This window comes from Pollachius pollachius (genome assembly GCF_949987615.1).
Source record: "Pollachius pollachius genome assembly, chromosome: 6".
Classification (NCBI taxonomy): Eukaryota; Metazoa; Chordata; class Actinopteri; order Gadiformes; family Gadidae; genus Pollachius; species Pollachius pollachius.
Window position 1 is genome coordinate 11,742,357 of NC_136939.1, and position 26,137 is coordinate 11,768,493.

Here is a 26,137-nt window from a genome sequence, read left to right on the forward strand (position 1 = left end):
CAAATTATTAAAAAGGCAGTTTTGGAAACATAATATATTGTAACTGCTAAGGAATCAACTATCGTGAAATAACTTTTATAAGATGAGTTGACCACATTTCTCAAACAATGACTTGCAGTCATCTTCACTTTCTTCTGCTATTATTTGAGTTCACAATGGGACCAGATGGGATTCGTTTATTCCGATTTTCCTTATCCTGTTTCAACCGGAGTGGATGTGGATGATATTGGTGTTTTGAATTTTTTGGAATTGAAATTTGTTTGAGGGATAAAGGAAGATTGGACCATTATAAGTCAGGTGTTCCTATAAGATCCACACTAGCTTGTGAGTATTAGCTTGGTTATTGTATTGTTATAATGTAAGGATTAATCATTTAAGGCCCAATCCTCTGGTTTACCAGAAAACCCTTGTTGTTTTAAATATACTATGAACTCTTTAAAATAAAGTATTTAACAATATTGATGATTTCTTTTGTGGGGAATCTTGTGGCACCTTTAATTTAAATGTCATCCATAAAATAAATTGTTGCCACAAACACGGTTCTCATGCATATCTGATAGGATAACTAAAATATAAATAAACCTTTAACTAAACTTTGCTCTAACAACCTTTCACTGAATACAAAGCTACATCTAAATATAATTATATTCAACCTTGGGTGTACTCAGAGCTGAGATTCGTTCTTAAAATAAATAAAATCATTTCTCAAGGAAGTTACATTTACAAGATTTTTCATCTTGGATATAAACCTACTCTGTTAAGGCAAGTGGTGAACAATAATTTATGGAAACTGGAAGGAAATGATGCCAGACAGTACTATATATATATATATATATATATATATATATATATATATATATATATATATATATATACGTATACCTCAAATAATAAACAATGTATGCTTTTGCATAATGGTGATTTGTGTTCTGATGTCATCGTAATGTAATCCCGTTTTACAGAGTTGAAATTGCATCATATCAACAACAACCAAACTCACAGAACAGTGTCCACATCAAACAAATAGTTTGTGGGGTAAACTCTAGCCTGAAATCTTTTAACAGATTAAATTAAAAGGAGGGGGATAGGGGGAGGTGGTTAAAGTGTTGAAAGTTTGTCATTTTAATTTGTTTTGAATGAAATACTTCTGCGGCTTGGGACTAGAGCAATGATTAAGGGCACTTTAAAGGCGGCCGCTGGTTAGAAACATACCTATCGTGTTGACGCATTCTGCTTAACTGGCCTTCTAAATCCAATGCAGAGGATATTGTATTGGACGCTTTGAGTCATCGGCTAGTCTGGAAGCCAGTAGAGGTCAAACGAGGCAAGCCGCTGCAGTGTAAAATATATCGCTTCTGTGTATTATGTAACATTGACTTGGCTGTACTGGAGTAACCTGTGCATTCAGGCTACAAGAGGTCGTTATTTCACCCTAATGACAACAGCACCGAGATGTCATGGTTACTTGTCAAGCCCAGCAATATCATCCTTTGGAGGCTGATTCTATCCTTTTGAGTGCATCTTGAGCACTCAAAGTAGCAGAAGAAGAAGGCTTGTTGTGTTTATATCTGTTGGGTTTATATTTAAATTAGGTATTTATTGTTTTGTCTATTTTGGGGAATTATTTCAAATACAATTCCTACACTGCTTCAATATTGCTTTTTACTAAGTGCATATCTGTAAAGTTCCTAAAAAGTGCTCATTTTCATCGCTTCACATATTTGATTCAGAAAACAGGGCTCAATGTGGTGTGGGATTATGGTGTCCCTTATGCCTTATGTCAATCCTCATGCTTCACCAAAACACACCACTGCACTCACTACAGTCGCTCTAGGACTCCCATCAGACACTATCACTATACACAAGACTCAAATGAAAGCTTCAGTAGATACCGGTTATATATTTAATAAATACTTCTGTGCTTTTGTGCCCTTCCCACTTAATGAATCGAAGTAGCAAAATATAGTTCTAGTTCTCTCGCCACCTTAAAGCGACAGTAGCCTACCGAGCCTATGGCCACCGACTCACCTGACCAAACACACAGCCACCTACCACTTCCTCTACTTTAACCCTGGGCACTGAAGGGGGTAAAGAAACCAGTGAAGACAAAACCCTGTCGAACGAGCACACAAACAGCAAAGCAAAATGTGTGATCCATGAGTCGTCTCCCAGGGTGTCACACGCGTAAGATCCCATCAGTGAGATGAGATGGGGGGGTGGTACGTACGTGAGCTGGGGTCTGGATGATGATGATGATGATGATGGTGATGAAGATTTGCATGCAAGCAGGCTGCCGATCGGAAGGGATGGTTGGTGTGTGTGTGTGTGTGTGTGTGTGTGTGTGTGTGTGTGTGTGTGTGTGTGTGTGTGTGTGTGTGTGTGTGTGTGTGTGTGTGGTGGAGGGCGTGGTACTAGTAGGCAGACTCATTTTTCCCGCACTTGAACATCTCCAGTGTAATGGTTCTGAAGTCCCACAGAGCGTCGATAAGGACAAATTAACCCCACGTTTATTTTGTCGCTTGCCGCTGCATGTCCTTTTCTTTCTTTCATTTTTTTTGGCAAAAATAAGAATGAACAAAATATACAAACGGTTGATGTATTCGAAGCTAAACGTTGTCTAACACTTTGTGGTATACATTCAGGAACAATCATGTTGAGAGTGAAAAAAATAAACAAATAAATAAAACTCGAAAAAAAGAATGAACAAATTGAAAATAAAAAGAAATATTCACAGTAATAATAATAATAATACCGGTAATCATAATAATTATATCAGAAGACTATTCATCGCCATAGAGTTATTGTATGTTACAAATGATCACTAGTTTCTAGCAGTCCAGAACCCCTGCGAAGCTGGGGAGTTATAGTCTTTCCTTGGAGGGGATCCAGATGTAGGGTCCAGAATGCTCCTCTATGACCTGCTTGCAGTGGTTGTATATGTCCTCTAGGGTGTCCCCTTGGACCAGCGCTGGGAACCAAGAGGAAGCCATGGGTTACACACACACACACACACACACTCAGTGGAGCCGCAGTACACACAGGTATTCAGGCACACACATGCAGGCCACACACACACAGGCACACAAGCACAACATAATACAATAACATTTATTTTCACTCGAGAGACACTGAGGTTTCCCTCATTTACAGTGGCGACGAGCATACACAATAAACACAATTACAAGGATAACCACACACATGCATCCACACAGTACGGCGTGTTTATTATTATAATATTGCATTTTTAATCATTTACATCAATCTATGGTTTATTGTGCAAGGTTCATACATTGAGGATGTGCCTTGCACAATAAATGAACCTGCACAATAAACCATAGATTGATCAGCCTGACATACAGTAAGACATATTATGATATTATTAACAGGTAATTTGAATATATATAAATTAAGTACACTTTGTTATTTATTATTGATTTAGTTACGTAGTAGTAGAAGTAGTAGCGTACCTGTGAAGAATTCCCCAAACTCTTGCTCTAGCTTCTGAGCTCTGTCAAACGTCTTCCTGGCCTGTTCCTCAGTCAGCCTCTTGTTCATGTCCCTGTTGTCAGAGAGATAACTGACCCACACACCACCAACAGCATATAATCTACTCTAGGTCCTTTCAACCATCACTACCATGATGGTAGCAGCACCCAAGACAGATGAGAGTAAAACCTTATTGTTGATGTGAAACTTGCAGCTGTGTGTGTCCCATTAGTAGCCTATAGTGGCTCGAGATGTCACTACAGTTATAGCTACATCATCTTCAGATGACAGCCATGACATCTGAAGATTATACAGCTGTTGCTGCAGCGACATCTCAAGCCAAGAGAGGCGGCTAAAATTCGGATAAAGTCGAGATCAAATTAAATGGGCACATTGACAAAGTTGGCCGACACCCCAGTACTCACATTAATGAATCCACCGACTTGGGTTTGATGAATATGGCGATAGGGTAAAGTTGTGCTACTTGTAATCGCTTGATGGCGTTCCCGGACACATCCAGAATACAGTGTTTGCCCTGGAACAGACGGATGCACAGAAAGGAAAGTCAAGGACAACCGTCAACCTCCCCGCCAAAATATGGATCCAACGTTCCCATTGGCTGGAGCGGGGTGGGGGGGCCTCACCCTCTCAGCCACGTATTTGACCGACTGGACGCTGGTGCCGTACAGGTTGTCGTTGTACTGGCCCGCCTCGATGAACTTGTGCTCTTGGATGTCCTTCTCCATCTGCTCCCGGGACTGGACGAAGTGGTAGTCGCGGCTGTCCACCTCGTAGTCCCTCTTTGGTCGAGTGGTGTCTGAGGACGGGAGGAGGCGGGGGTAAGGGTCGACCGGTTAGAAAGATAATGAGCTTAAGCTTAACTCTGTTAGTGTTGGGACACACAAGGTCTATTTAGTCGCTAGCTAAGGACGAATCTTTCCAAGGACATCCAATCAGATTTTGTACTTGATGTGTCTTAAAGGAGTGATCAGGTGTAGGGATGTGAATAACTACAATTTTTCATTGTCGAATAATCAGTAGGTGGTATGAACGGATAATTGATTATTCGATGTGTGCCGACATTCACAAAGGCAGCCATGGATCTTCGGCAAGAAATCACTTAATATATTAAACGCAAAAAAACAACTACCTGCTAAGTAGTTCCAGTCAAATTGTCTGGGATGAATTTCGAATTATAAATATGTACAACGCATAACGTTAGCTCTCTGGCTCATAGCCGAGCGAACTAGAATACCTCCCGTTGCCAAGTCGTAGCTAAGGTCCGTCCTATTTACTGGAGGAGTGAACAACGTTTCTGCTGCATAAGAACCTTACGGGTAGGTAATGATTGTCACAGGGATTAGTCAAACCCTCGGGCGATACCAGGGAAACAAAGTTATGACTTGTGAAAAACTTTATATTTGAATGGGAAAAAATGTTAACGGTTACGATTATTCGTTCCCTCTGGAACGAATAATCAAATATTCTGACCCATCCCTTATCAGGTTTGAGAGTGATTCGCCTTTTCCTGTGTTTTAGGGACATCTCAAGTGGGTGCACACCTAGATATGTGCTGTATAGATCAGTCTACTAGCCTACCCAGTGCACTCTAACACATGTTGCTTACCTATCCAGCATACATCTAGGTGGACACTCCCACTTGTGATGTCACTAAAACCCAGGAAAAGGTTGATTTTCAAACGGCTTGAAATGACTAATCAAACTCAAACCTGGTGGCAGAACATCACTGCTTTAATTGACTGAATTTACAGAACGGGGACAATGGTTATAGAAGACAATTTGAGATACATTTTTCAATTCAACATTGAGCACACGTTTATAATAATTGTGTTCAGACAAATGTTTATCCCCACGTGAGTTAACATGTTAACTTGGAACACACATCTGTAAAACAGAGCTTACAGTGTGTGGCGTAAGCAAACAATCGTTTACCAAAAGAGTAAAAAAATATATAAACATGGAAAAAGTAAGAACAAAATAAACTTGCAAGTTCAATATTTTAATTGGATGTCCTTGAAGACACAATGGTTAACTAGCAGCCCTATCTCACCATATTCTTCTGATGGGCCCAAACAACTATTCAAGCTATTGCTTTGGAAGTGGGACACTGTAAGGGTTACACTAGACTTGGAACCAACACAATACGACACGCAACTCACGAGAGCAACGGGAACAAAAGGAAACAGAATAAGAATAGAGGAACAGGAAGAGAGAAACAGGAAGAGAACGACTTTGGGGCTCACTCACCTTGTTGCCCAGAACTGTTAGCAGCTTTTATTTGTTTAATGGGTCAATTGAAATAAACACAAACAAACGGATGGATAAATAAAAGCATGCAAAATGGTTAAGATTTGGGGTTACATACACATTAACGTGCACACACATAGACAGACACACAATGACCTTTTTAATGTCAAGCACACTTTGTCTTTGATACCTTTTCAGTATTTCAGTATTAATAGATAAGGCGGCCGTGCGATTGTGAAGCCAGCCCATCCAACATGCTGTAGCCAGCACAGCCAATGGCTCAGAGTTCCAGACCCAGCCATTTGCTATGGCTACAAACGGTGTACCACACACACGCAACCAAGCGTGGTCAGTGGCAGGGATGCGGGTGTGGATACAGAGTTTAGATTTCTCCACAGCCCTGGGAGGTACGCAACTGTTGATCTGATCGAATTTACTCTAATGTAACCAAATATAAACACACAATCTGATTTAAACTAAACTAACACAATCTGATCTAATCTAAACTAACACAATCTGATCTAATTCAAACTAACACAATCTGATCTAGTCTAATTCAAACCAATCCAATGTGACCTAATCCAAATTGACCAGATTGAATCTAAATTGAGCTAATCTAAACTAACCCAAACTCATCTAAAAAAACCCAACCTAATCAAATCTAAACAAACCCAATACGATGCAATCTAATGAAAACCCAATTTTATCTGATCTAAAGTAACTTTTTGAGTCTAATGTCATTTAATCCAAGCAACCTAACCCAATCTAATCGAAATGTATGATTGCATATTGGAATTGATTCTCTCATAGGAACATAAAACAACATCTTAAACCATATCTATTTTTCTTAACAATAAAATGACACCCCGAATGGAGTCACCTGGATTTGGTCTTTCATTTGTGAATACTTACGTGGTACGCATGAGCCAAACTTTTCGGGGAACTCTGAGATGAGGTCGTCGTTGATCCGGTCCTTCATGGGTCCCAGAATGATGACAGGTCTGGCGTAATTAACTAGAGAAAGGAAAAACTCCTGTTGAATGTATATACATATATGTATGTGCACCAATGTGCAAAACTGAGAGATACAGGAAGTCTTGTTTACCAGTGGCTATAAGGTTTTACAATGAACAAAAATAACTTTTTTAGCATTTCTTTATTGTATTTTAACTTATTAAGTATGGAAGCTATCTGAGGAAATGTGTGGTGTTTGTCTGTCCTGAAGCTTCAGTGGCACTGTAATTTCCTGTAAAGGATTATTAAGGGATCTATCTATGTGACAGGTATATTTGTATTGCAGGCCTCTAAGGTTTCACAACAAGGGAGGGGTGATAGCCACTCACTTTCTTGTCTCATCACCGGCTCATACGAGAGGATTATCTCTTCCTGGCTTCCTGTGGGGATGCAACGCACCGCAGACATGCACACGCACACGCGCGCACACACACACACACACACACACACACACACACACACACACACACACACACACACACACACACACACACACACACACACACACACACACACACACACACACACCTTTAGCAACGAGCACCAAAAGACACTCCTATGTTGAGGACGGTTGTGAAGTGTAACCACATCCTGTGTCACATTCTAAGTGAGAGTTTATCTGTCTTCAGTTTTATTGCGTTAAATATGAGGAATAAAATGTGAAGATGTGATGTGATTTGTAATTACGAGGACAATCTCCTGTCAACTGTCTTCTATGTGATATCTGAACTTGGTAGCCAGCTAAATTAAGTTGAGCTAGTACTGATTAAGAAAGTATGGCCGATGACAAGGAAACATCTTTGGCCTAAGCAAAGTAAAACAATAACCATGTGTAAAAGAAATTTGTCTTAGAGGCTGAGAAAAAGGCCACTAGAATTGAAATAACATGTAATTATGTACAGTTATACAGGATATTTTGAGTCTTTGATTCTAGCTGAAGCATTTGCCTTATAAAGAATTCAAATCCATGTTGGGGTATTTCCCTCACTTAAAGGGTTTGGAAAAAAATACATTACATTTATTGAAAAGATTAATGACATAATAAAAGCAAAAGCAAGTGCATATGTGACCCGCTTAGGGCTAGAAGCCGGCGACTGTAAGTGCTTGGTTGTTTTATAACCTGGGCACTAAAACCCAACCAACTACATGTGTTGCTGTTGACCAATAAGGAGGTTTTCTAGACTTATCCTTAAAAGATGAACTCACTTGTAAAATGTTACCTCTGAAATTGTTAAACTGAAAGATTTTGCAAACTGAACGTTAATTCCTAAAACGTCAAAAATGGTGAATTTGAATTACATTTAGTCAATAATAAAACATATAAAAACAAGAAAGAAAGAAAAGACTATATGATAGATGATACACATGAAAATCATAAGAAAGCATTACTATGCTGAATGTTAAAGTCCAGGGTGCAATCACAGATAACGTAAGCAAACATTGCATTAAGGTTATAGTCATGAGCATCATGCAAACATGCATTGGCCTCTATTAGCATTACAAAGTCAGTGTGCACCGGGAACGGGAGTCTATACAGTACAGTATCCAACGTGGGAGTTGTACACTATATTCATAATCAGTTCAATCATATCTTGAGAAAACCCCATAACAGTATTCATAAGATCGTATTAAGTGTAGGTACTTGAGCGTAGATCAAAGCTGGTATTGCCAAGGTTTCAACTGCCTATTAAATCACATGGTGACAGCAGGCCACTTAAATGACTTCAAAGTACCGGTAATTTAAAGGGAAGTTGTTGCTAAAAATAGCAGTCTAATGAAGCAGCCTGTGGCAGGAACTAACGTCATCGGCGCACCTTGCTAATGAAGGAACGACATTTATGTTGAAGCAATTCTATTAACGAATCAATAAGTAGCCCAATCAAACCAGTGTGTGTAGCTGGAGGTTGCCTCCCTCAACTTAATAATACTGTTCATGCGGGGGCTGATAAGATTGGTTTGACAATGATGACATACAATTAACTCAGACGCCAATCTGCTATGACGCCTAGTGTTTAGACTGCATTATATATTTATTATAATTAATTTAATATTATATTAATAAATATAAAATATATACATAAAAATATATATATTATATTCATTATTACATCATAAAAATACACATATAATCATGAATAACACATCAAATACGAACGCCGTCGTTAAATTGTTTGCCCATTCCTTGTCAAACGATGTGTTGTATTTAACGTATAAACGTTTGGACGGTTACGTTAAAACCTGATTGACAGAGGTACGGAGCAGCACACAGAGAAAAGCACGTACACCTGGCATGCAGAGATACTGCAGAAACCATATCAAAACAAACAAAAAACAAAATCAATGTCAAGGTTAACGGGGAGATGTGACGCGGCGCGGCTGGGTAAGAGCCAAACGTTAGGAGGGAACCGTCGGCTCTGAGAACCACTTACTGAATGTCTTGGTCCCATACCCATCATCACCCAGGCCAAGGATGTCCTACGGGTACCCGGACGTCCACAGAGAGACAAAGAGAAGACAGTGGGAAAAAAGAGAGAGAGAGAGAGGGGGGAGCGACACCAGATACCAAGAGAAGGGAAAGGTAAGAGGCGTTGAAAGGCGGGAGCTTCCTTCAGTTCGGAGGCGAGGGGGCCGAGTTCTGCCTGTGAACACGAATCAGCCAGCAGGGGGAGCCAAATACATAGAGTTGATGCTCCTTTGGGGTTTTTTAGGGTTTAGTTCTAGGAGCCTTAACGTGTTTTAAATCTGTTGACTGATTCGTCCTCAAGACTAGCAACTCGGACCACTCTGCACAAGGAGACACAGGAAATGACGACAGAGACAGCAGGAAACCTTACAGAAAAGAACCCAAACCCTTTTCTCACGACGCAAAGCTGTACTGTTACTTGCCTATCAACCACTGCAAGTATACCCTACTCTGTGTGTGTGTCTCTGCATGCATGTGTGTGTGTGTGTGTGTGTGTGTGTGCCTCGATGTGCGTGCGTGCGGCCGTGGCTTACTTACGGTCAGAATCACTGCCTTCTTGGTCGCCATCTTTGTTCTTGTAGAATGGAAACTTTCGTGTGAAGATGTAATTCTTTTTACGTTTGTCATTGAATGACTGTGGAGGAGAGAGGGCATGGGGGAGGGGCGGGTGTCGGGGGGGGGGGACAGGTATGTGTGACTGGTGGACATTTTCATGCAGACAGAAAACAAACAAACAAACTGCTAGCAAAGACAGTGGGAAGTCAACAAGGTCGTTCTGTTGGTGACCCTTCTAATACCAAAGCGATTTAGGTAAACACTGATTATACTGCTCTCTTTTATCTCGAAGTCTGTCCTCTCGAAGTCTGTCAATGATCCTATTTTTGAGGCTTTTTTTTTAGTTTTACGTACTCCCTGTAATCTTGAATAAACAAAAGATTTAGCATTGTTAATACTTGAGTGTTTACTTTACCTCAAAACATCAAAAGACCATTCAATGAGTCGATACTTTTGGCCCATTACTGCCCGAAATCATCAGGCCTTACAAAGCTAAGAAAAAAAATACTTTATTTTTTTTTTTATAAATGATAAATACTTTTCTTTCAACTAACGGTTCAACATCAAACCGTCTTTCCCCCAGCGGAACTTTGTTCTCCATAACCTCTGATATCCCACAGTTGCATCCAAGGCACAAAATACACATAAATAAATGAATATAAATGATACACAGGCAAAGTGAGACACGCAACAAAAGGGTTGAAGGTATCATGCTGTGAGAAACTTAATCAGGGTATCGCCTCAGAAGAGAAACTAAATAAGCAAAACAGAGCATGCAGCAACAGAAAATGGAGGGGTGACTTTGGACTCAGAGGCAGAGGTGGAACGTACCAATGAAGGATAATCAATGGCTGTTTTACGGAGAGCCAAAATGGACCACGACACTGGAGGTGTTCCTTGTCACACTCTGTAGACCTCAATGATCGCCTCCCTCGTGGGAAATATTAGCATTTTGAAGACGCAAGCTTTTATGTGCATTAAGTGCAAATGAAAGGCCGGTTAAAAAAGATTGGATATCTGCTTAGAAGTCTACCTTTCCCTCTTCATTTGGGAACTGTATTTTGTGATGTTGTATGGTAAGCATTAGATGAGGGGTATTCCGATGAAGTGTATGTTCTTGCACACTAATACTCTTGTGTGTTATTAAATTAAATATAGCCAATGATCAAGTTATCCTATGCATGTATCTAAGAAAACATAGCAAACGGCTAAAACTACACTACATATCAGCGCAAAATATGCGCCTTAAAAATCACAGTCAAAATGACACGCCTTGTCCAAACTTGACCGTTTCGTTCGTAAAGTTTTACGATTAACGCCCATGATTAGAATAACAAGTCAGCAGATCCTTACTTGATATTTACAATCACACTCACCCCTTTGGAGTCAATGGAGCCCGGCTTGGCGTTGAACTTCACCGTCTTCAGACGCGCTCGCTCCTTCCGCTCCACCCTGCAGAGGGAGGACAGTCACAACCGGGGCCTTCATCCATTACCGAGAAATCACCACAGGGTCATCAACGATCAATTAATGTAGGAGATGTCGATGAACGATTTCCTTGAATAAGTAACGACTTTGTTTAAAATGATTGCTTCAATAACCAATATGGTAATCCCTTATAAGACTAAAATCAGATTAAAAATGTTGCATCTCTGGTTTAATATAAGGAGCTATAGGTCCTGATTGGTTCGGGGCCTCCATCTTGCTTGTCAATCACAGGTGCAAGAATGCAACGCCTTTCAAAGACGGAGAACATTAAGCAACGAGGGAGGAACCTTTTTGGCTTGTTCAGTTTCATAATCTGTCTCTCTCTCTCTCTCTCTCCCTCTCCCTCCCCCTCTCTCTAACTCCCCCCCCCCACATTATCATTCAATTGAAGTGGAGGTCGTTTGTTAAGAAGATGGCCGCCGAACGTTGGCTCTCTGCTGACCGTCTCTTGCTGGGGATGACGCCCATCTCGTCGCTGTCCCCGTGCGGTGTCACGCGGCGGGCCTGCCACCACTCGTCGTCAGAGGCGTTGATGACGTGCAGGATGTCTCCGTAGCGGAAGCTCAGTCCCTGGCTGGGCAGCCCGCTATCCTTGGCCTTCTCATAGTCGAACAGGGCCCTGGAAGCGGAGCGTCGAACACAGACACACACACACAGAAAGACACACACACACACACACACACACACACAAAGACAGACACACACAAAGGGAGTCGGTTGAGCACTTTGGCACAAAAATAAATAAGAAAGTCTGAAAGGAAGAAAGAAAGATATAGAGAGAAAGAAGGACAGAAAGACAGAGATATATTCTCCTGGGACCTATTCTAGCAATTTGGGATTGTCACGAAAGGAGATAACGGAGATTAACACATATCAGCCTCCGTCCCCACTCTTCAATAAAAGTAATGGATCGAATCGGTTATTGGTATCAGCAATGGCAGTGATAAGCGAGAGAGAGCGAGGGAGAGCAAGAGCAAGATACAGAGAGACAGAGACAGAGAGATATTGCACCAGCTAAACGCTGCCAAAAGACTAATGTGTTAGAATGGGAAATAGTCCCTACCTGACATAGAGGGACCTCTTCTGATTGGTTCGTAGCGACCCTGACCCAGAACTCATGCTGTGGTTCATCATCTGCTCCCGGAGGTCGTGGATCTTGGCCTCAAAACGTCCGTACTCTGGCCCGAGAAGGAGAGGAATAATCCCAGGGTCAACACAGGCCAGTCTCCCAGGCCTTCAAAGGTCTGGCGCCGGATCAGAGTCAAGGGTTGGCTTGACTTGAATTCGGCGGGAGTCCTTTTTTTTATTACAGGGTAATAATCCGCGTTCAATAAATCCTCCCAGAGATGCTCCTATTCTGAGTCACCTCTGGGTCTAATGAGCTGTCTTTGGCACAGTGAACCCTAAAGCATTATTTGTAGTGAGCACACGTGGGTATGCTCCCGTATTCAGGACACGGAAAAAGGTGGAATTGCCAAAAGTTGCCGTGCAGTCGTGAATTTCTGTCAGATCTCATCACACGCAGCATAGCAAGGTCTACAAATTGACTAGACAAATCCCATGACAATTGTTCTTTCAGGCTGCCAGTGGGAATTTGCCATGAAAACGACACAAAATCACCTAATGATGCCGTTTCAATTGCTTCAAAAGGGCTTCACTGTATGAACGTCTGTGACAATTCCTCTGCTCATTAAAATAAACACTAAGTGATAAGTAACGTAGAGTTAACCAAGTATTTCTCTCCCTGTTCCATTAGCAATATAAGCAAGTGAATTGTCGTAGGTAATGACATTGGAACACCACTTCAGAGTTAATTCAATTCTCACACACATAGAAAAACAAAATCTAAAATCAGCAAACATTTGGGAATAAAACCGCCTCCAGCGTTCCAGCCACTTCCCTGAAGGACATGCATGCCCTCTAGACCCTCGAGGGCTGAATACCTCTCCCTGTGCTGCAGCCCCATTAGAAGCCCACCTACCTCTCCTGGTCTCTATTGCAGCGACTCAACCAAAATTATTCATCATGGGGGTGAGTGGACCGGTGATTATGGAAGTGTTGAGGTGGAATAACTAGTTGCTGACCCTGTACAACCCTTTTCGTACCTTGCTCTATTGAGTATATTGATCTGTTGGCCATTCTTTTTATTGAACCGTTGCCTATTCAGGTTTGTTTCATTGAGGTTGAGCACCTCTTTGGCAAGAGAGACCCGATAGCATAACATTTGATTACAAAGTGGCTGCAGACCTTGGTTATCGAACCCAGAAGCTTTGGCCTGGAGTCTAGCTTCCAAGTCACGATGCGATCCTGCCCCGTACCTCATTGTAAATTCAGTGGGGGATCAACCTTGCATGTGTTTCAAGGTTTTCAACAAGTATAGATCAGAGAGCAATTGTTATATCAAGATCTAACAACTTATATCAAGCCAATGCCCTGCAGACACAGGTTTGATTCAGTTCAGAGTTTGACTGAGAGTTTGGCTTCATTTGTACAACCGATCAACAAAGACAAATTACAATACACAGTACAATTGATTTGTAGAAACCAAGAGAGATACTCTTTGTCATCTCTCAAATGATCAGTTTCCTGTGGATACGGAATCAGGGTGTGGGTTAATGAAACCATGAAACTGCAGATGTAGACTGCAGCCTTACACCTTTATACACACCAAGCTGTATCTGTGCCAGCCACATCCTCAGCTACAACTGTTTTCTAAGATTCACAAGTGGAAAATACTACTTCTCATGGCATGAGCTGATTGTCATTCAACTACCTTGTCATTTTAAACATTACAAATATATAGTTGCACTTCAAATGTATAATGCTTAATAAACCAGGTATGGTTCATCATATATTGGCTGCCTCATACACTGGATGTCTCTCCAATTTGGGTTCAAAACACAACACAGCTCTTCTGCAGAGGAAATCTTTACAGACACTTTTAATTCTAGGGTGGGAGGAGCCAGTATATGGGTTTAGGAGAACGGACTACACATTCAGGGCTTGGCTTCAAGACCAGGGACGAGAAGTCAAAAAGTACACAAGGACAAGTGGGGAGGGGAGGTATTCAAAAGTGCACAGTCGAGGATTGAGAAAATAATGATATATCTATAGTATCGTAAGATGGGATAAAAATATACGTATTTTCTTCAAGGGGGTGGGGGGGGGTGGGGGGAGGGTTGTTATTAACAACAAGACATGCCCGGTGGTTAAATAGGGTGTAGTTGGCTGTTGTCTGTAGTTGCAGTCATTCACTTGTTTTTTTTTCCTGCCCCCACCCCCAGCCCCTACAGCGGTGAATGATGCCACTACACAGAGCAACCGCCGGTGCCAGCAGCACAAACCTGGTGCTGGAGAAGGGCCCCGGCATGGTGAGCATAGGGCAAGTTCTGATGGGCGAGAGAAGAGAGAGGAGCCGTTAGTGGGAGCGGGGCCAGCCAGGCCCGGTTGGTCTGCTTGGCACGGTGGCCGTTTCAGACACAGAAGCGATTAGGGACCGCACACATTTATTTGTATTTTTTTTTGCTTTAGGTTTAATTGCTATGTGAGCGGCTGGAGATGATGCTCCGCTAAGCAAATTAATATCGTCCTGTTCCGGTCCTTAATGTGTATGGATCATTCCAGGCTGACACGCTGTAAAACGGTAGCGTCCCATTTCTGGCACCGTTGCTAAATTCCGTGGAAATGTTCTCGCTTCGACGGAGCATAAAAAGAGACCGCACTTGGAATAGAATCATGGCGGCAATAATTAGCGAGACGATAATAGATGACATTGATGAGAGGCCTGGCACATGAGCTTTAGTGGGGAGCACGTTTTTTCTTTTGCTCAGTGTGAGCTTTTTAACCATGAGTTATTTCCTTTGCTGGCTGGCGGTACTTCCTGTAAGCATAATCAGATCAGGTGAGGCGCCTTATCTGACCTGTGTTTTTACACTGTAGGGCGCCCACAGTGGTTGATTTCCTAGGTGGGTGCTGGTAATAGTATCTCTATTATATTTGTGTCTTTTAATACATGTGTTTGTGAGGATGGCCACAATATATTGAAAGATGCAGAGAAACTCGTTACGCAATTCAGTATGGCGTCAATGGCTGTGTAGATTAAATGTTTTGTCATATTAGAGCGGATCGATACAGATCGATAATCAGGTAAAGAGAGGTAAAGAGAGCTTTCAGAAAACATGGCAAATAACCAGACTTTCCTCTTTCCCAGTTCTACACTAGTAGTCCTCAGATCCTAACTACTACCCACTACACACGTAAAGACAGAGTGGGTGTGCGATTTATAAACAGTAAGAAGAATTCGAGATAAAGAATTGGCATCATTTGTTTTTATAACCACAACCAGTTTCCACCTTAAGGTGTTTTTTTTTTTATATAGAAGATGAACATGAGGTTCTAGCCTTAAAAGTTTACAACCAAAACTAGACTGTACAGAAAGCTCGATCTATGATCGGCTATTGCAATGGTAATTCCATGATTGGCTCAAAGGAGTTCAAGTCAAAAGGATGTCATTTCAGACCGCACAAAATAAGCCACAGAATAAGACCCAAATCAACCCTTCAAATGCTCCTGAACACTTTGTAGTTTACACTCGGGACGGAGAGTCGAGCCCAAAAGAGTTGCTTCTAAAAACAGCCAGTCTTAACCCAACACTGTGGAATCCAGTAAATACTTTGATTTAGTCACAGATTGTATCACCCGGTGAAATGCGCATCCCTGGCTAACACCTGGCTGGCTGGCTGTCAGTGCTCACCTTCAGGCCGGTACTGGGCCACAATGGTGACCATCTGGCCTGCGCCCTTCAGTGCGGCGGCGGCCTGCTCGTGGGTGGCCCCTCGCAGGTCAATGCCGTTCACCTGTCCACACAGCATGAGGAGAGTCAGGGAGGTTAGTTATGGACTGGAGGAGGAAGAGAGAGAGGAAGGACAAAGACAGAGAGTGAGAAAGAGAAAGAGAGAAAGAGATAGATAGAGAGAGAAGGGGGGGGGTAGAAAAGGAAAAAACGGCTAGGGCAGACATAACATCACTTTTGATGTCATACCATTTATGGAGCTGTTTACTAGGCCGATAAAGATTTGGAAGCAGTTTACGTTTTATTTTAAGAGTAACCCCAACAATAAATCCAAACCATAGGGAAAGCATTACACACACACACTATTTGGCCTAGTTTGTATAGTTAAATACACCCCATTTCACTAAATTGAGCTGCATCTGGGACATTTCGATTTTAGTGTGTTGGGTTACATATAAAAGTGTGATGGGGGCTGAAGTGTGAAGTGTGTGTGGAAATCCACCCCCCACCCCCCGACACACACAAACACACACACTGTTAACGATAGAAACAAGCAAACATGGGTTGCCATGCCGTAGTTACAAACCTAACAGGAACAGGAATAAAGAGAGAGACTGGAGAGAAAGCGAGAGAGAGAGAAGAGAGACATAGAGAGAGAATGACACAGAGTGAAGAGGTTATTCTTAGACCTGAAAACGAGGGCACCACTGGAGCACTAACCGCCTGCCTTCATCAGGGAAGACTCAGGTGGTGATTGGACTGAAATGGGCTGGGTGACAGGTGCCCGGCTGGTTTAACACCGTGTTCAGAGAACTAGCCCTGAAACAGGCCCGCCGCAATCTGCTCCGCTCTACGGAACGCTGCCCCGGAGCCTGTTCCAAGCTGCGATGATCGTCACCTCTCATTTACTGCTCCGCCAGGAGTGTGTGTGTGAGTGTGTGAGCGTGGTCCTAATATTACAAGATAATTGACCTAGATTCTGGATTCATTAAGTATACATTCCGCTGGCTTTTCAGTCAAATTATCATTCGACCTTGCTGTGAAGTTGCAGGTGTCAGACTCACAGCAGCTCCTTGGCTGTAAAGAGTTTCCGTGAAAATGCTCACGAAATGCAGCAGAAGGCGATTGTGAATCTGTTAGAATGATCCATTACAGTTTATTTATATCCCTGTAGCAGCTATTTATATCTTTAAAGCAGAAAGTGTGCAAGACCAAAAATATCCAGTTTTGATCCTTTGAGCCAAAAGAACATTAGCGGCAGTTGTATAATAAGCTTAATTACATCACTGGGCTGAACTAGGCCACTGGACTATAGTTGAAGAGGTCAGTGGGAAAACGCATGCTATACAACCTCCCACCCGTACGGGGTGGGAGGTTCATGGTTTGGGTAACACTGTTTTATTAAGCAATCAAAAAGATTCATGCTGTTAATTGTGCTACTGCTTTGACCGTTTTGAGAATTGAGTGCATGAAATTCTACCCCTGATGCACAAGTTGAGATAGGGTTTTGTGTAAATCCAAAATGTGGATCTAACGATACGCTTCCATGTATTGTTCTATACTCCACTGTGACCCTTGCATTGTGCTTAGTACTATATGGTCAGATTCTCTGGCATATACAAAGCTCTACTCAGAGTCCCAGGGAACACTAAAGGGCTGGAGCTTTGGACAGAGAACTGAGGAGGGAGGACCGAGGAGAGAGGAGAGGAGATAGGGACACAGTAAGAGAGGAGGCTAAGAAGAAAGGACTAAGGGGAGATGGATGAGGAGAGGGGACAGAGGAAAAGACATCGGCCAAAGGAGAGGAGAGAGGAATGGATGAGAGAGGACATAGGATAGGACATAGGACAGAGGGAAGAGAACTTAGGAGAGAGGCATAGGTCAGAGAGGACAGAGGAGAGGACATAGGACACAGGAGAGGACTTAGGAGAGAAGAGAGCGGAATTAGGAGAGAGGACTAGGTGAGAGAGGACATAGGACACAGGAGAGAGGACAGAGTCCTTAGTAGAGAGGACTTGGTGAGAGAGGAGAGGACATAGGACACAGGAGAGAAGGGAGAGGACTTAGGTGAGAAAGGAAAAAGGAGAGGACATGGGACACAGGAGAGGACTTAGGAGAGAAGAGAGCGGAATTTGAAGAGACATAGCAGAGAGGACAGAGCACTTAGGAGAGACGACTAATTGAGAGAGGACAGAGGGGAGGAAACAGGACACATGACCGAGGGCAGATGACACAGGAGAGAGCGGATAGCCTACGGACCGAGGGAGGCGGTTGAGACTCACCGAGAGGATCTGGTCGCCCCTCCTCAGCTCCCCGCTGAGGTCGGCCGGCCCCCCGGCCAGGATGAAGGACACGAAGATGCCCTCGCCGTCCTCACCGCCCACGATGTTGAAGCCCAGCCCCGTGGAGCCCTTGTGGAGCACCATCTTGCGCGGCTCCCTGTACACGCAGTTCAGGTAGTACATGAGCTCGGGGGACTCCGACGGGCGGTGCATCCTCACACACCAGTCGCTCACGCTCACACACGCCGCGACGACCCCCCAGACAGACCGTGGGTGGACAACACAAGAAGAGGTGGAAGAAGAGGGAAGGAAGAAGAAGAAACGTGCACGGACGGCGGGGCACGTGGCGGGACGCGCACGTACGGACTGAGGGACGGACGGACGCAGGGCGGTCTCGGTGATACACCGGGAGAAGGGCGAGCGATAAGATAAAAAGGGAAGAGAAAAGGGAGATGGGGAGAGAGAGAGCAAGAGAGGCAGAGAAAGAGAGAGCCACAGGGGGATAGTGCTCTACTTAGGAGGACTTGTCCCAATTTGAACAAGAGGGACCCCATCACGTACTATCTCTTACTAGCCCTTCCACAGACGCACACAGACACACACACACACACACACACGGCCAACAGCCCTCATATTGTGTAACTTTTTACTTTTCTCTTTATTCCTTCGTCTGGACAAATGCCACCATGCTTATCTGCCGTAACACAATTAGATTGTACAGGAAGTACAAGAATATATATTTATATGCTCCCTTTCACGGAACAACCACAAACATCGTCTATGCTGGTGATATACTGTCCCCTACTGTCAGGTACATGAACTGCAGTGATGTTGCCAAAAAAACCATCATCGTCCCCACGTCCCCACGTCAATCACTGCAGGACATTTCCCTTACAGGGCCTTCCTGCACTGAAGCTGTTGAAGCCTTCGTGTTTGCAGCCGGCTGTTTTGAGCATTGTGGGTCTCAAGAGGTAAGACTTGGAAACGGTGATGGCGCATCGGGTATCTGCACCAAGCCATCACAGCCCCTTCATCCCACGGGCAGGACACAAGCTTCCCACAGGGCTGTGTGTTCGGGGATACAAGACGTGTGGCTCAGGATAAGTGCACGTCGCAGGCTGACAAAAGAAATCCAACTCTCAGGGGGCGAGGGCACCGGAGGGCTCGCATCATGATCGCTTTCGTCTGTGTTTTTTATCGGGACATCAACCTTTCCGTGTGGTCAGGCATATCTCCTCACGGGGCAAGGCAAAACCCACATAAAAACGTGTATGTTCTGATAAGCAGACGCCTCAGCCGGTGCATTTCTGCTGGTGTTTTGTAAGGCGCATTTATAGGCCTGCACGTGTGTCGTTTGAATAAAGCTTTACTCTTTGGAAACGCTTCTTTATTATCATCATTGTCAATGTTACCATATCTCACATAAACCATGTCTCTTTGTGTGAAATGTGCCCGAAAGGCCCACATTTGAGAAAACATTTAAGGTGTTACACAGGTGGGAATTAATATGAATTATCATTAACGACGTGTTCTCGTTCAGTTTCTAGAAGAAAGCTGCATGAAATTGAAGCTGTTCTGTTCTAGTCACGTTGAGATCGGGCTGAAAAAATGTCCTCACAGTGAGGTTCAATGCGAGTGGAACCCAAACGGAAGTCAAAAGACCCGGGCCGAACTCATCTCGATTTCCATGAGCACCACAGCCACCGGCTATAAAGCTGGTTGGCATGTCAGATGACACAACAGCCTGGAGTCCCACTGTTCAACCTGAGGAAGGGATGTGATGGAAAACATATGGAGCGCTGTTAGCCTGTAAGCAGAGGTCAGGGTTGTTCTCCGAGGACACACGTCCCTGTTCTCAGGCCTACAACAGCCTCGTCAAATCCAAGTCCCACTTTGGTACGCAACAGTGTGAAGAGCCTCTCCTTGCGATTTGTTCTCTGTGTAAACCACCGTTTAAAGTAGAGCAAGCTACCAAAAAAAAAGAAAAATGCTCAAGGAATAATTTGCTTAAATTTGCTTCAGTGACACCGACTTCCCCCCCCCCGACAGAAGCAGGGGAGCCACGACAAAGTTGGAACTCCAATGACGGGAACCCGACCTGCACAATGTGTCGGGGGAAGATAAGCGCCAGGCTTCCCATTAACCGTACCGGGAGAAATAAATAAATCACAGCGGCCAAAAAACTGAGAGGCTTGCGGGTTTTAGTGAGGGAGAGTTGTGGGGGTGACGCCGGCGGTGGTGGTGATGATGATGACGACGATGATGATGATTGTGATGCTGGGGGATGGGGGGTTTTGGGGTGGCATGCACATGACGAAGGAGCCGATGTCCTTCTGGAATGGTGGCGGTGGTGGAGTTGGTGACGGTGGAGGTGGTGGGTTCACGGAATGGCGGTATTACCTGGTGACGTCCGTGTCGGGGAACAGGCCTAAGTGATAGGTGGGGAAGGGGACGGAGTGGAGGAGGCTCTTGTCGTCCTCCAGGGGAGAGTAGTGTCGGGGGGAGGGCAGTTTGTCACACAGTTTGTTCACAGTGCTGTAAACGGGCTCGGGAGGCCTGGGGGGGGGGGGGGGGGGGAGGGAGGGGGGAGGTAAGGGAGCAGGGGGTGAGGAGTCGGGGATTAGGGAGTGAAAGACAAGAACTGAGGTTAGTGCCTGGTGTGAAGGAAATAGAAGGGGTGAGGGGAGAGGGTGAGGGGTGAAGGGAGAGGGGAGAGAGGAGAGGGGTGGAATACATTTCTGTTTCAGGAAAACAGAGAAAGGCGGCGAAAAGAGGGGGAAGACAGGAAAGAACGTAATACGGGCAACGGAGCAAGATAGCAGGAAAAAAACGAAGGGGAAAAAAAGACGCCATGACAGATCTAAAATACCCCATTTAAAAAGTGAAATATGAAATTGGAAGAAAAACAAGCTGGGAGGGGGTGTGGAGGGGGTCTGGCAGGGGGGGTCGATGAAGGACGAGTGGGCGTGGTCACACAGCGTGCGGTGGGCAGACGGGGGCGGTTCTCACCTAAGCTGGAAATGCTGGGACTCAAACCTGTGACCGTCGCTGTCGTCTAGCGATGGGTTTCTAATCGGGGAGGCGGAGGGCAAAAAGACATCGTGAGTCATTTTGGCGCTAGCAGGCCGCTCGTTCACACACTCTCCTGCTCATGGGCATCACAGCTGCTTTATTTATAACCGACAAGACCCCGGACACAAAAATAACCCAGACGTTGAAGAGTACAATACTCAATGTTATCTTTTCATTAATACTTTTCAAATTATGAAACTTATTATTTATACGATCCAAAAGTAAATTCAAAGCAATGTTTACATCGAGGTTGAATTTAGAACAGACTCACAACATAAAGGCATGCGACAGAGAACCAGACGGACATAGCGTGAGGTCATGACAGACGGGTGGACGGACTCGAATGGAGACGGCTTCAGAGACGGGGGCGCACATCCTCGGACACACTGAAGAGGACACGCCTTTGCTGTGCGATCTTCTTCACTCAAGGGACATCACATCATCATCATCATCATCACCGCCACCTAACCGGATTCAGATTTGAATACCTTCCCTCCCGTGCACATGGGCAGAGCCAGATCCACGCTGTATACAGTTGTGTAGCAATTGTTGCTCTAAACAGAGAAGCATAGGCGTGCAAGCCTGCCTCTCAGTGTAAACGGAATGTGAAATCATGTGCAGTGTTTCAGGGGCCGTACTGTCCGAGAGTGCACAGAAGGGCTGTTTATGCACTGAATTTGTATCTGCACGACTGATGATTTGCTATGTGTGTGTGTGTGCGCTTGTGTGTGTGCTTGTGTGTGTGTGTTCGTGTATGTGCGTCCGTGCGTGAACAAAGTTTGTTGTGATGCTGGGAGCTACAGTTCTGCTCCTGCAGATTAAATTTGAGTCGACTAATAGGCAGTGTACAAATTAGCATACTCCACAGCTCACTAACACAGCCATATACATACATACACGCGCACACACACACACACACACACACACACACACACACACACACACACACACACACACACACACACACACACACACACACACACACACTGCTTAATCAGTCACCCACACAAATGCACACTGCATACATGGACATGACAACAGGCACTACATCATCCACACACACACACACACACACACACACACACACACTGTCACTATATGCCCTCCGCGGGCAAGCTCTCTGCCTGACAGACTGTCACGTGCTCATGTGTATTATGTAGCCACTGGCAGTCTACAGCTGACTGAACTGATCGTGGGCCCTAAGGATCCTAGGAGAGCGGGGCCGAGCCACAGCGATACCGTGGTCGAGGGCCGCAGTCCATTTCATTTGTGCCAGCGTTTTGACGTGCGGGCCGTGGAGTCAGTGTCCGCTCGTTCATGATGCGACTCAGACAGACATTTCTCTAAGCTCCCTGTCCATCCGTCCACGACGTCGGAGTCCGGCACTGGACAGGGAGAGACGTGGAGATGGTGGCTCACCAGAACTGGACAATGCCAGGTTTAGGCAAAGTAAACACACCTAACAAGTCTTCTTCTTATATTTTTAAGTGCAATTCTGACTTTTTGGATGTGCTGCTGCTGAATAGCACTGTCCTAGCGGTCTGTGAGGTTTTCAAATCAACAATACGTAGACCGGGCACCGTGGAAATACACAGGTTTGAAGGAATCTGTGGAAATACAAAGATTTGAAGGGATCCTCTTCTGAGAGCTCTGTCTTGCCACTCGCTTCAGAACCAGGCTCTGTGCCGTCTGGAACGGCCTCATCTGTGTGCCTATGTGCCCAGACTCCATGCTAAGGCCTTGGCTGTCAGTGGCAGACAGTCTGGTGGGTAGGGTGTTGGGTTTGAGCCCAATTCTACCTGTAGGCTCGCAAGATGCCCTGACCCCTACAGCTGCTCAATGAAGACACTTTGGACCTCTTATTATATCGGTCGATATGAATATCATTTAATGTTGCATATCTTTATAATGTGGGTCATAGTAGCGTCTCATTCAGCCCTAAGCAAGATTTTAAAAATATCGATTTTGGGTGATATGCATTTTTCATGTTGAATAAGCACTATTTGGTACTAAATCACCGGCGGTGGAGTTTTAATCCAAAGTGGATCTGAAATATTCCGGACAACAAATTGAGTGTCACATTTGCCTCGGTATGCGCTTCACTAACCACATCAACTGCCGGCGTGAAGACACTGCTGTGGGGATATAAGGAGAACCGCCAGAGGGACGGTCAAGACATCTGGAGAGCCTTTGCTGAATCATTCATAACCCCCTGACGTGTTTCTGGCCAGAGACGAGGACGGAGAGCTAATCCAGACTGGCAGGAGGACGAGGAAGCGGAGAGAGTGGGCGGGGAGCGACTCAGGGTGGCATTTAGAAACAGTTGAGTTCCATCAATCCCCCCCCCCCCACCCAAACTCACTCTCATTCCGTACACGCGTAGCCGGAGTACGACTCGGGGCCTTTTCCAGTTCACAATTCTCTTTGAGATTTGTAAAGTCTCCCCAGAGAGAGTGAGGCGCTGCTGGTCGTTTGTTAATAGGGGAAATTAAAGGGCAGGTTTTCAAAGAGAATTGTAAGCGAAGCGAATGAGAGGGGAAACGTGGTTAACATGGACGCTCAGACCGTTCAGTTAGCCTTTCTCTTGTAAAAGAGGAAGATTTAGATATAAAAGGAGACGACTGTGGGGAGGGATCATAATCCTCCTTAAATTGTTGTATTTAAAGCTTCCTTTACCCTCTAGGGAGGAATACATGCCACAAGTAGAAATCCATCTTCTCGTCGCAACATGCTTTGGCCTTTACGGTTAAAATCCTGAATATCACCACAGGTCGGCGACTTGTTTTATATCAAACATCTCCGCATGCCCTCTGTCTTACTACGGGAGAACGTTAACTACCTTGACGAGGGGAGGATGGCCATTAAATGTGAACAATGGCTTCCCAAGTTATGGCGGTGTGGAAGGTCACTAGTGAGGTAACGCAGGACTTAAAGCTCAGAACAAATGTTTAATCCTCTTAGCTCGGCCACAGAGACGAGGCAGGGAGGAGGGGTAAGTCTTCGGAGAACAAAAGGATTTACAGGAAGTGCCCATCCTCGCCATCCTTCCAACAAACAGGCTATCTGCCAACCAGCCCCGGCAGCAGCTCAGTCCCGCTTTCACCGTTTGGGTTCGGGGACGGGCGGCTGCATCCTCCTTACGGCACACAGGAATGTTTTATGAGTGTTATTGCCATTCCTGAAATTCCATTCCGGTACGAATAAAAAGACGTCATGATAGAATCGATAACTATCCAAGTTTTTTCTTTTGCCAAAGTTTTGCCTTTCTCCGGTTAAGCCTTTCTCTTGTTATTGTTTGTCCTTGGTAACGCACCGACCATGATCGTGAATCATGGTTTGTGCAGTCTAATCCCAATCCAGTTGCAACAGGGTGAGGGAGAGAGAAGGACACTACAGACGTCATCTAGAATTTGAAGCTTAGAACAACTCCACTGGCCAACTCGAAAAAAGAAGAACTAAAACCGAAACATGTGTCAACTATTGATGATGTAAAAGCTGTGAAAGAGGAGTGAGGGGGAAAGGGGGGGCAGAAGCCTCCCATCTCTGTTCTGACCTCAGATGTACCCAAAGCATACCATCTACTGATACTCTCCAGTGTTTTGTGGATGTGGTACTACAAATCACAACAATCAATACAACACGCAGACAGCTATTGAATAATTGTCCAGTTTTCGACAGACTGTCAGTAGTGGCTCCATATTTGGAGCCACACTGGTCAAAAAATATTTATTTTTCAGGTAGCTCGAAAAATATATCTTTTTAGACCAATCAGAACAAGCAATGCTCACATTGACCATATGGGAGGTAATTCAAGAGGCTGAGAATGCGAGAGCAGTTGAAAGGTCAAGTAGAAAAAGAGGCTAATTTCTTCCAAATGATATACGGTACATTCCCACTTTTGTCTCCCGTAAAGGACTTACCAAGCAATCTCTCTTTTGAAAACGTCCGTTATTGTCCTAACTGTTTAGTTTCCCTTAAATGGTTCCCCCAACTTTAAGCCAATCACAAAAAAGTAAGTACAACAAACTGTGTTTTACTGTCTCTGTCGTGGTGATGACGAGTGTTTGGTTACTCTTACATCACACACACACTCACATACACACACACACACACACACACACACACACACACACACACACAAACACAGAAACACACATACACACACGCCGTCCAAACGCTCAAAATTACACAACAAGAAAACACAACGGCTAAACCATTAGGGAGAACAAGATGGAACAGCGGTGGAGGACGGTGGAGGCGGGTGATGGGCCGACAGGGACACAGAGACACCGACGTCTACCTGGAGGAAGGTGCGGTAGGAAAGCAGGAACTAATTACCGTAAGAAGGAAAAACCGTCCAACCTGTTCACGTCCTCGTCGCCCAGCAGGTGCTTGGGGATGGGGGAGTAACTCCCGGGGGAGATGGGCGGGAGCCCCGACTTATACTCCAGGGCGCCGATGTTTCCCGGGGAAGAGATGTGGTTTTCCATGGTGGGAGAGAATGCTGTGTGTGTGTCGGTGTGTTTGAGTGTGAGTGTGTGTGTGGTGAGGGTAAGGATGACGAGGGTTAGGGTAGACATAGAGGGATGACAAAAAAGAGAGGAGAGAGAGAGAGAGAGAGAGGAATTGAGAAAGGAACACAGAAGGATGCGATAGACAGCGCCCGCGTTTGGCCGGTACTGAGGCTTCTCTAACTAGCTGCCTTAGCTAGCTGCT

At 44.6% G+C, this 26,137-nt stretch overlaps 1 protein-coding gene across 2 annotated transcripts in view; it reads right to left on the reverse strand.

Moving 5' to 3' along the window:
* Positions 1–2,305: 2,305 nt before the first annotated feature.
* dlg2 (discs, large homolog 2) overlaps positions 2,306–26,137 on the reverse strand; it is a gene marked incomplete at its 5' end in the record, with an annotated part of 78,239 nt that continues 54,407 nt past the window's right edge. For both annotated transcript variants that reach the window (XM_079738536.1, XM_079738537.1), the window contains 14 exons: positions 2,306–2,968; positions 3,468–3,559; positions 3,912–4,021; positions 4,131–4,303; positions 6,667–6,768; positions 7,098–7,148; positions 9,198–9,243; positions 11,164–11,239; positions 11,718–11,894; positions 12,339–12,453; positions 16,029–16,131; positions 18,350–18,584; positions 20,750–20,905; positions 25,784–25,925. In XM_079738536.1, coding sequence (XP_079594662.1) covers positions 2,862–2,968; positions 3,468–3,559; positions 3,912–4,021; positions 4,131–4,303; positions 6,667–6,768; positions 7,098–7,148; positions 9,198–9,243; positions 11,164–11,239; positions 11,718–11,894; positions 12,339–12,453; positions 16,029–16,131; positions 18,350–18,584; positions 20,750–20,905; positions 25,784–25,925 — 1,685 coding nt within the window. In that variant the 3' untranslated portion in view covers positions 2,306–2,861. The remainder of the gene's footprint in view (positions 2,969–3,467; positions 3,560–3,911; positions 4,022–4,130; positions 4,304–6,666; positions 6,769–7,097; positions 7,149–9,197; positions 9,244–11,163; positions 11,240–11,717; positions 11,895–12,338; positions 12,454–16,028; positions 16,132–18,349; positions 18,585–20,749; positions 20,906–25,783; positions 25,926–26,137) is intronic.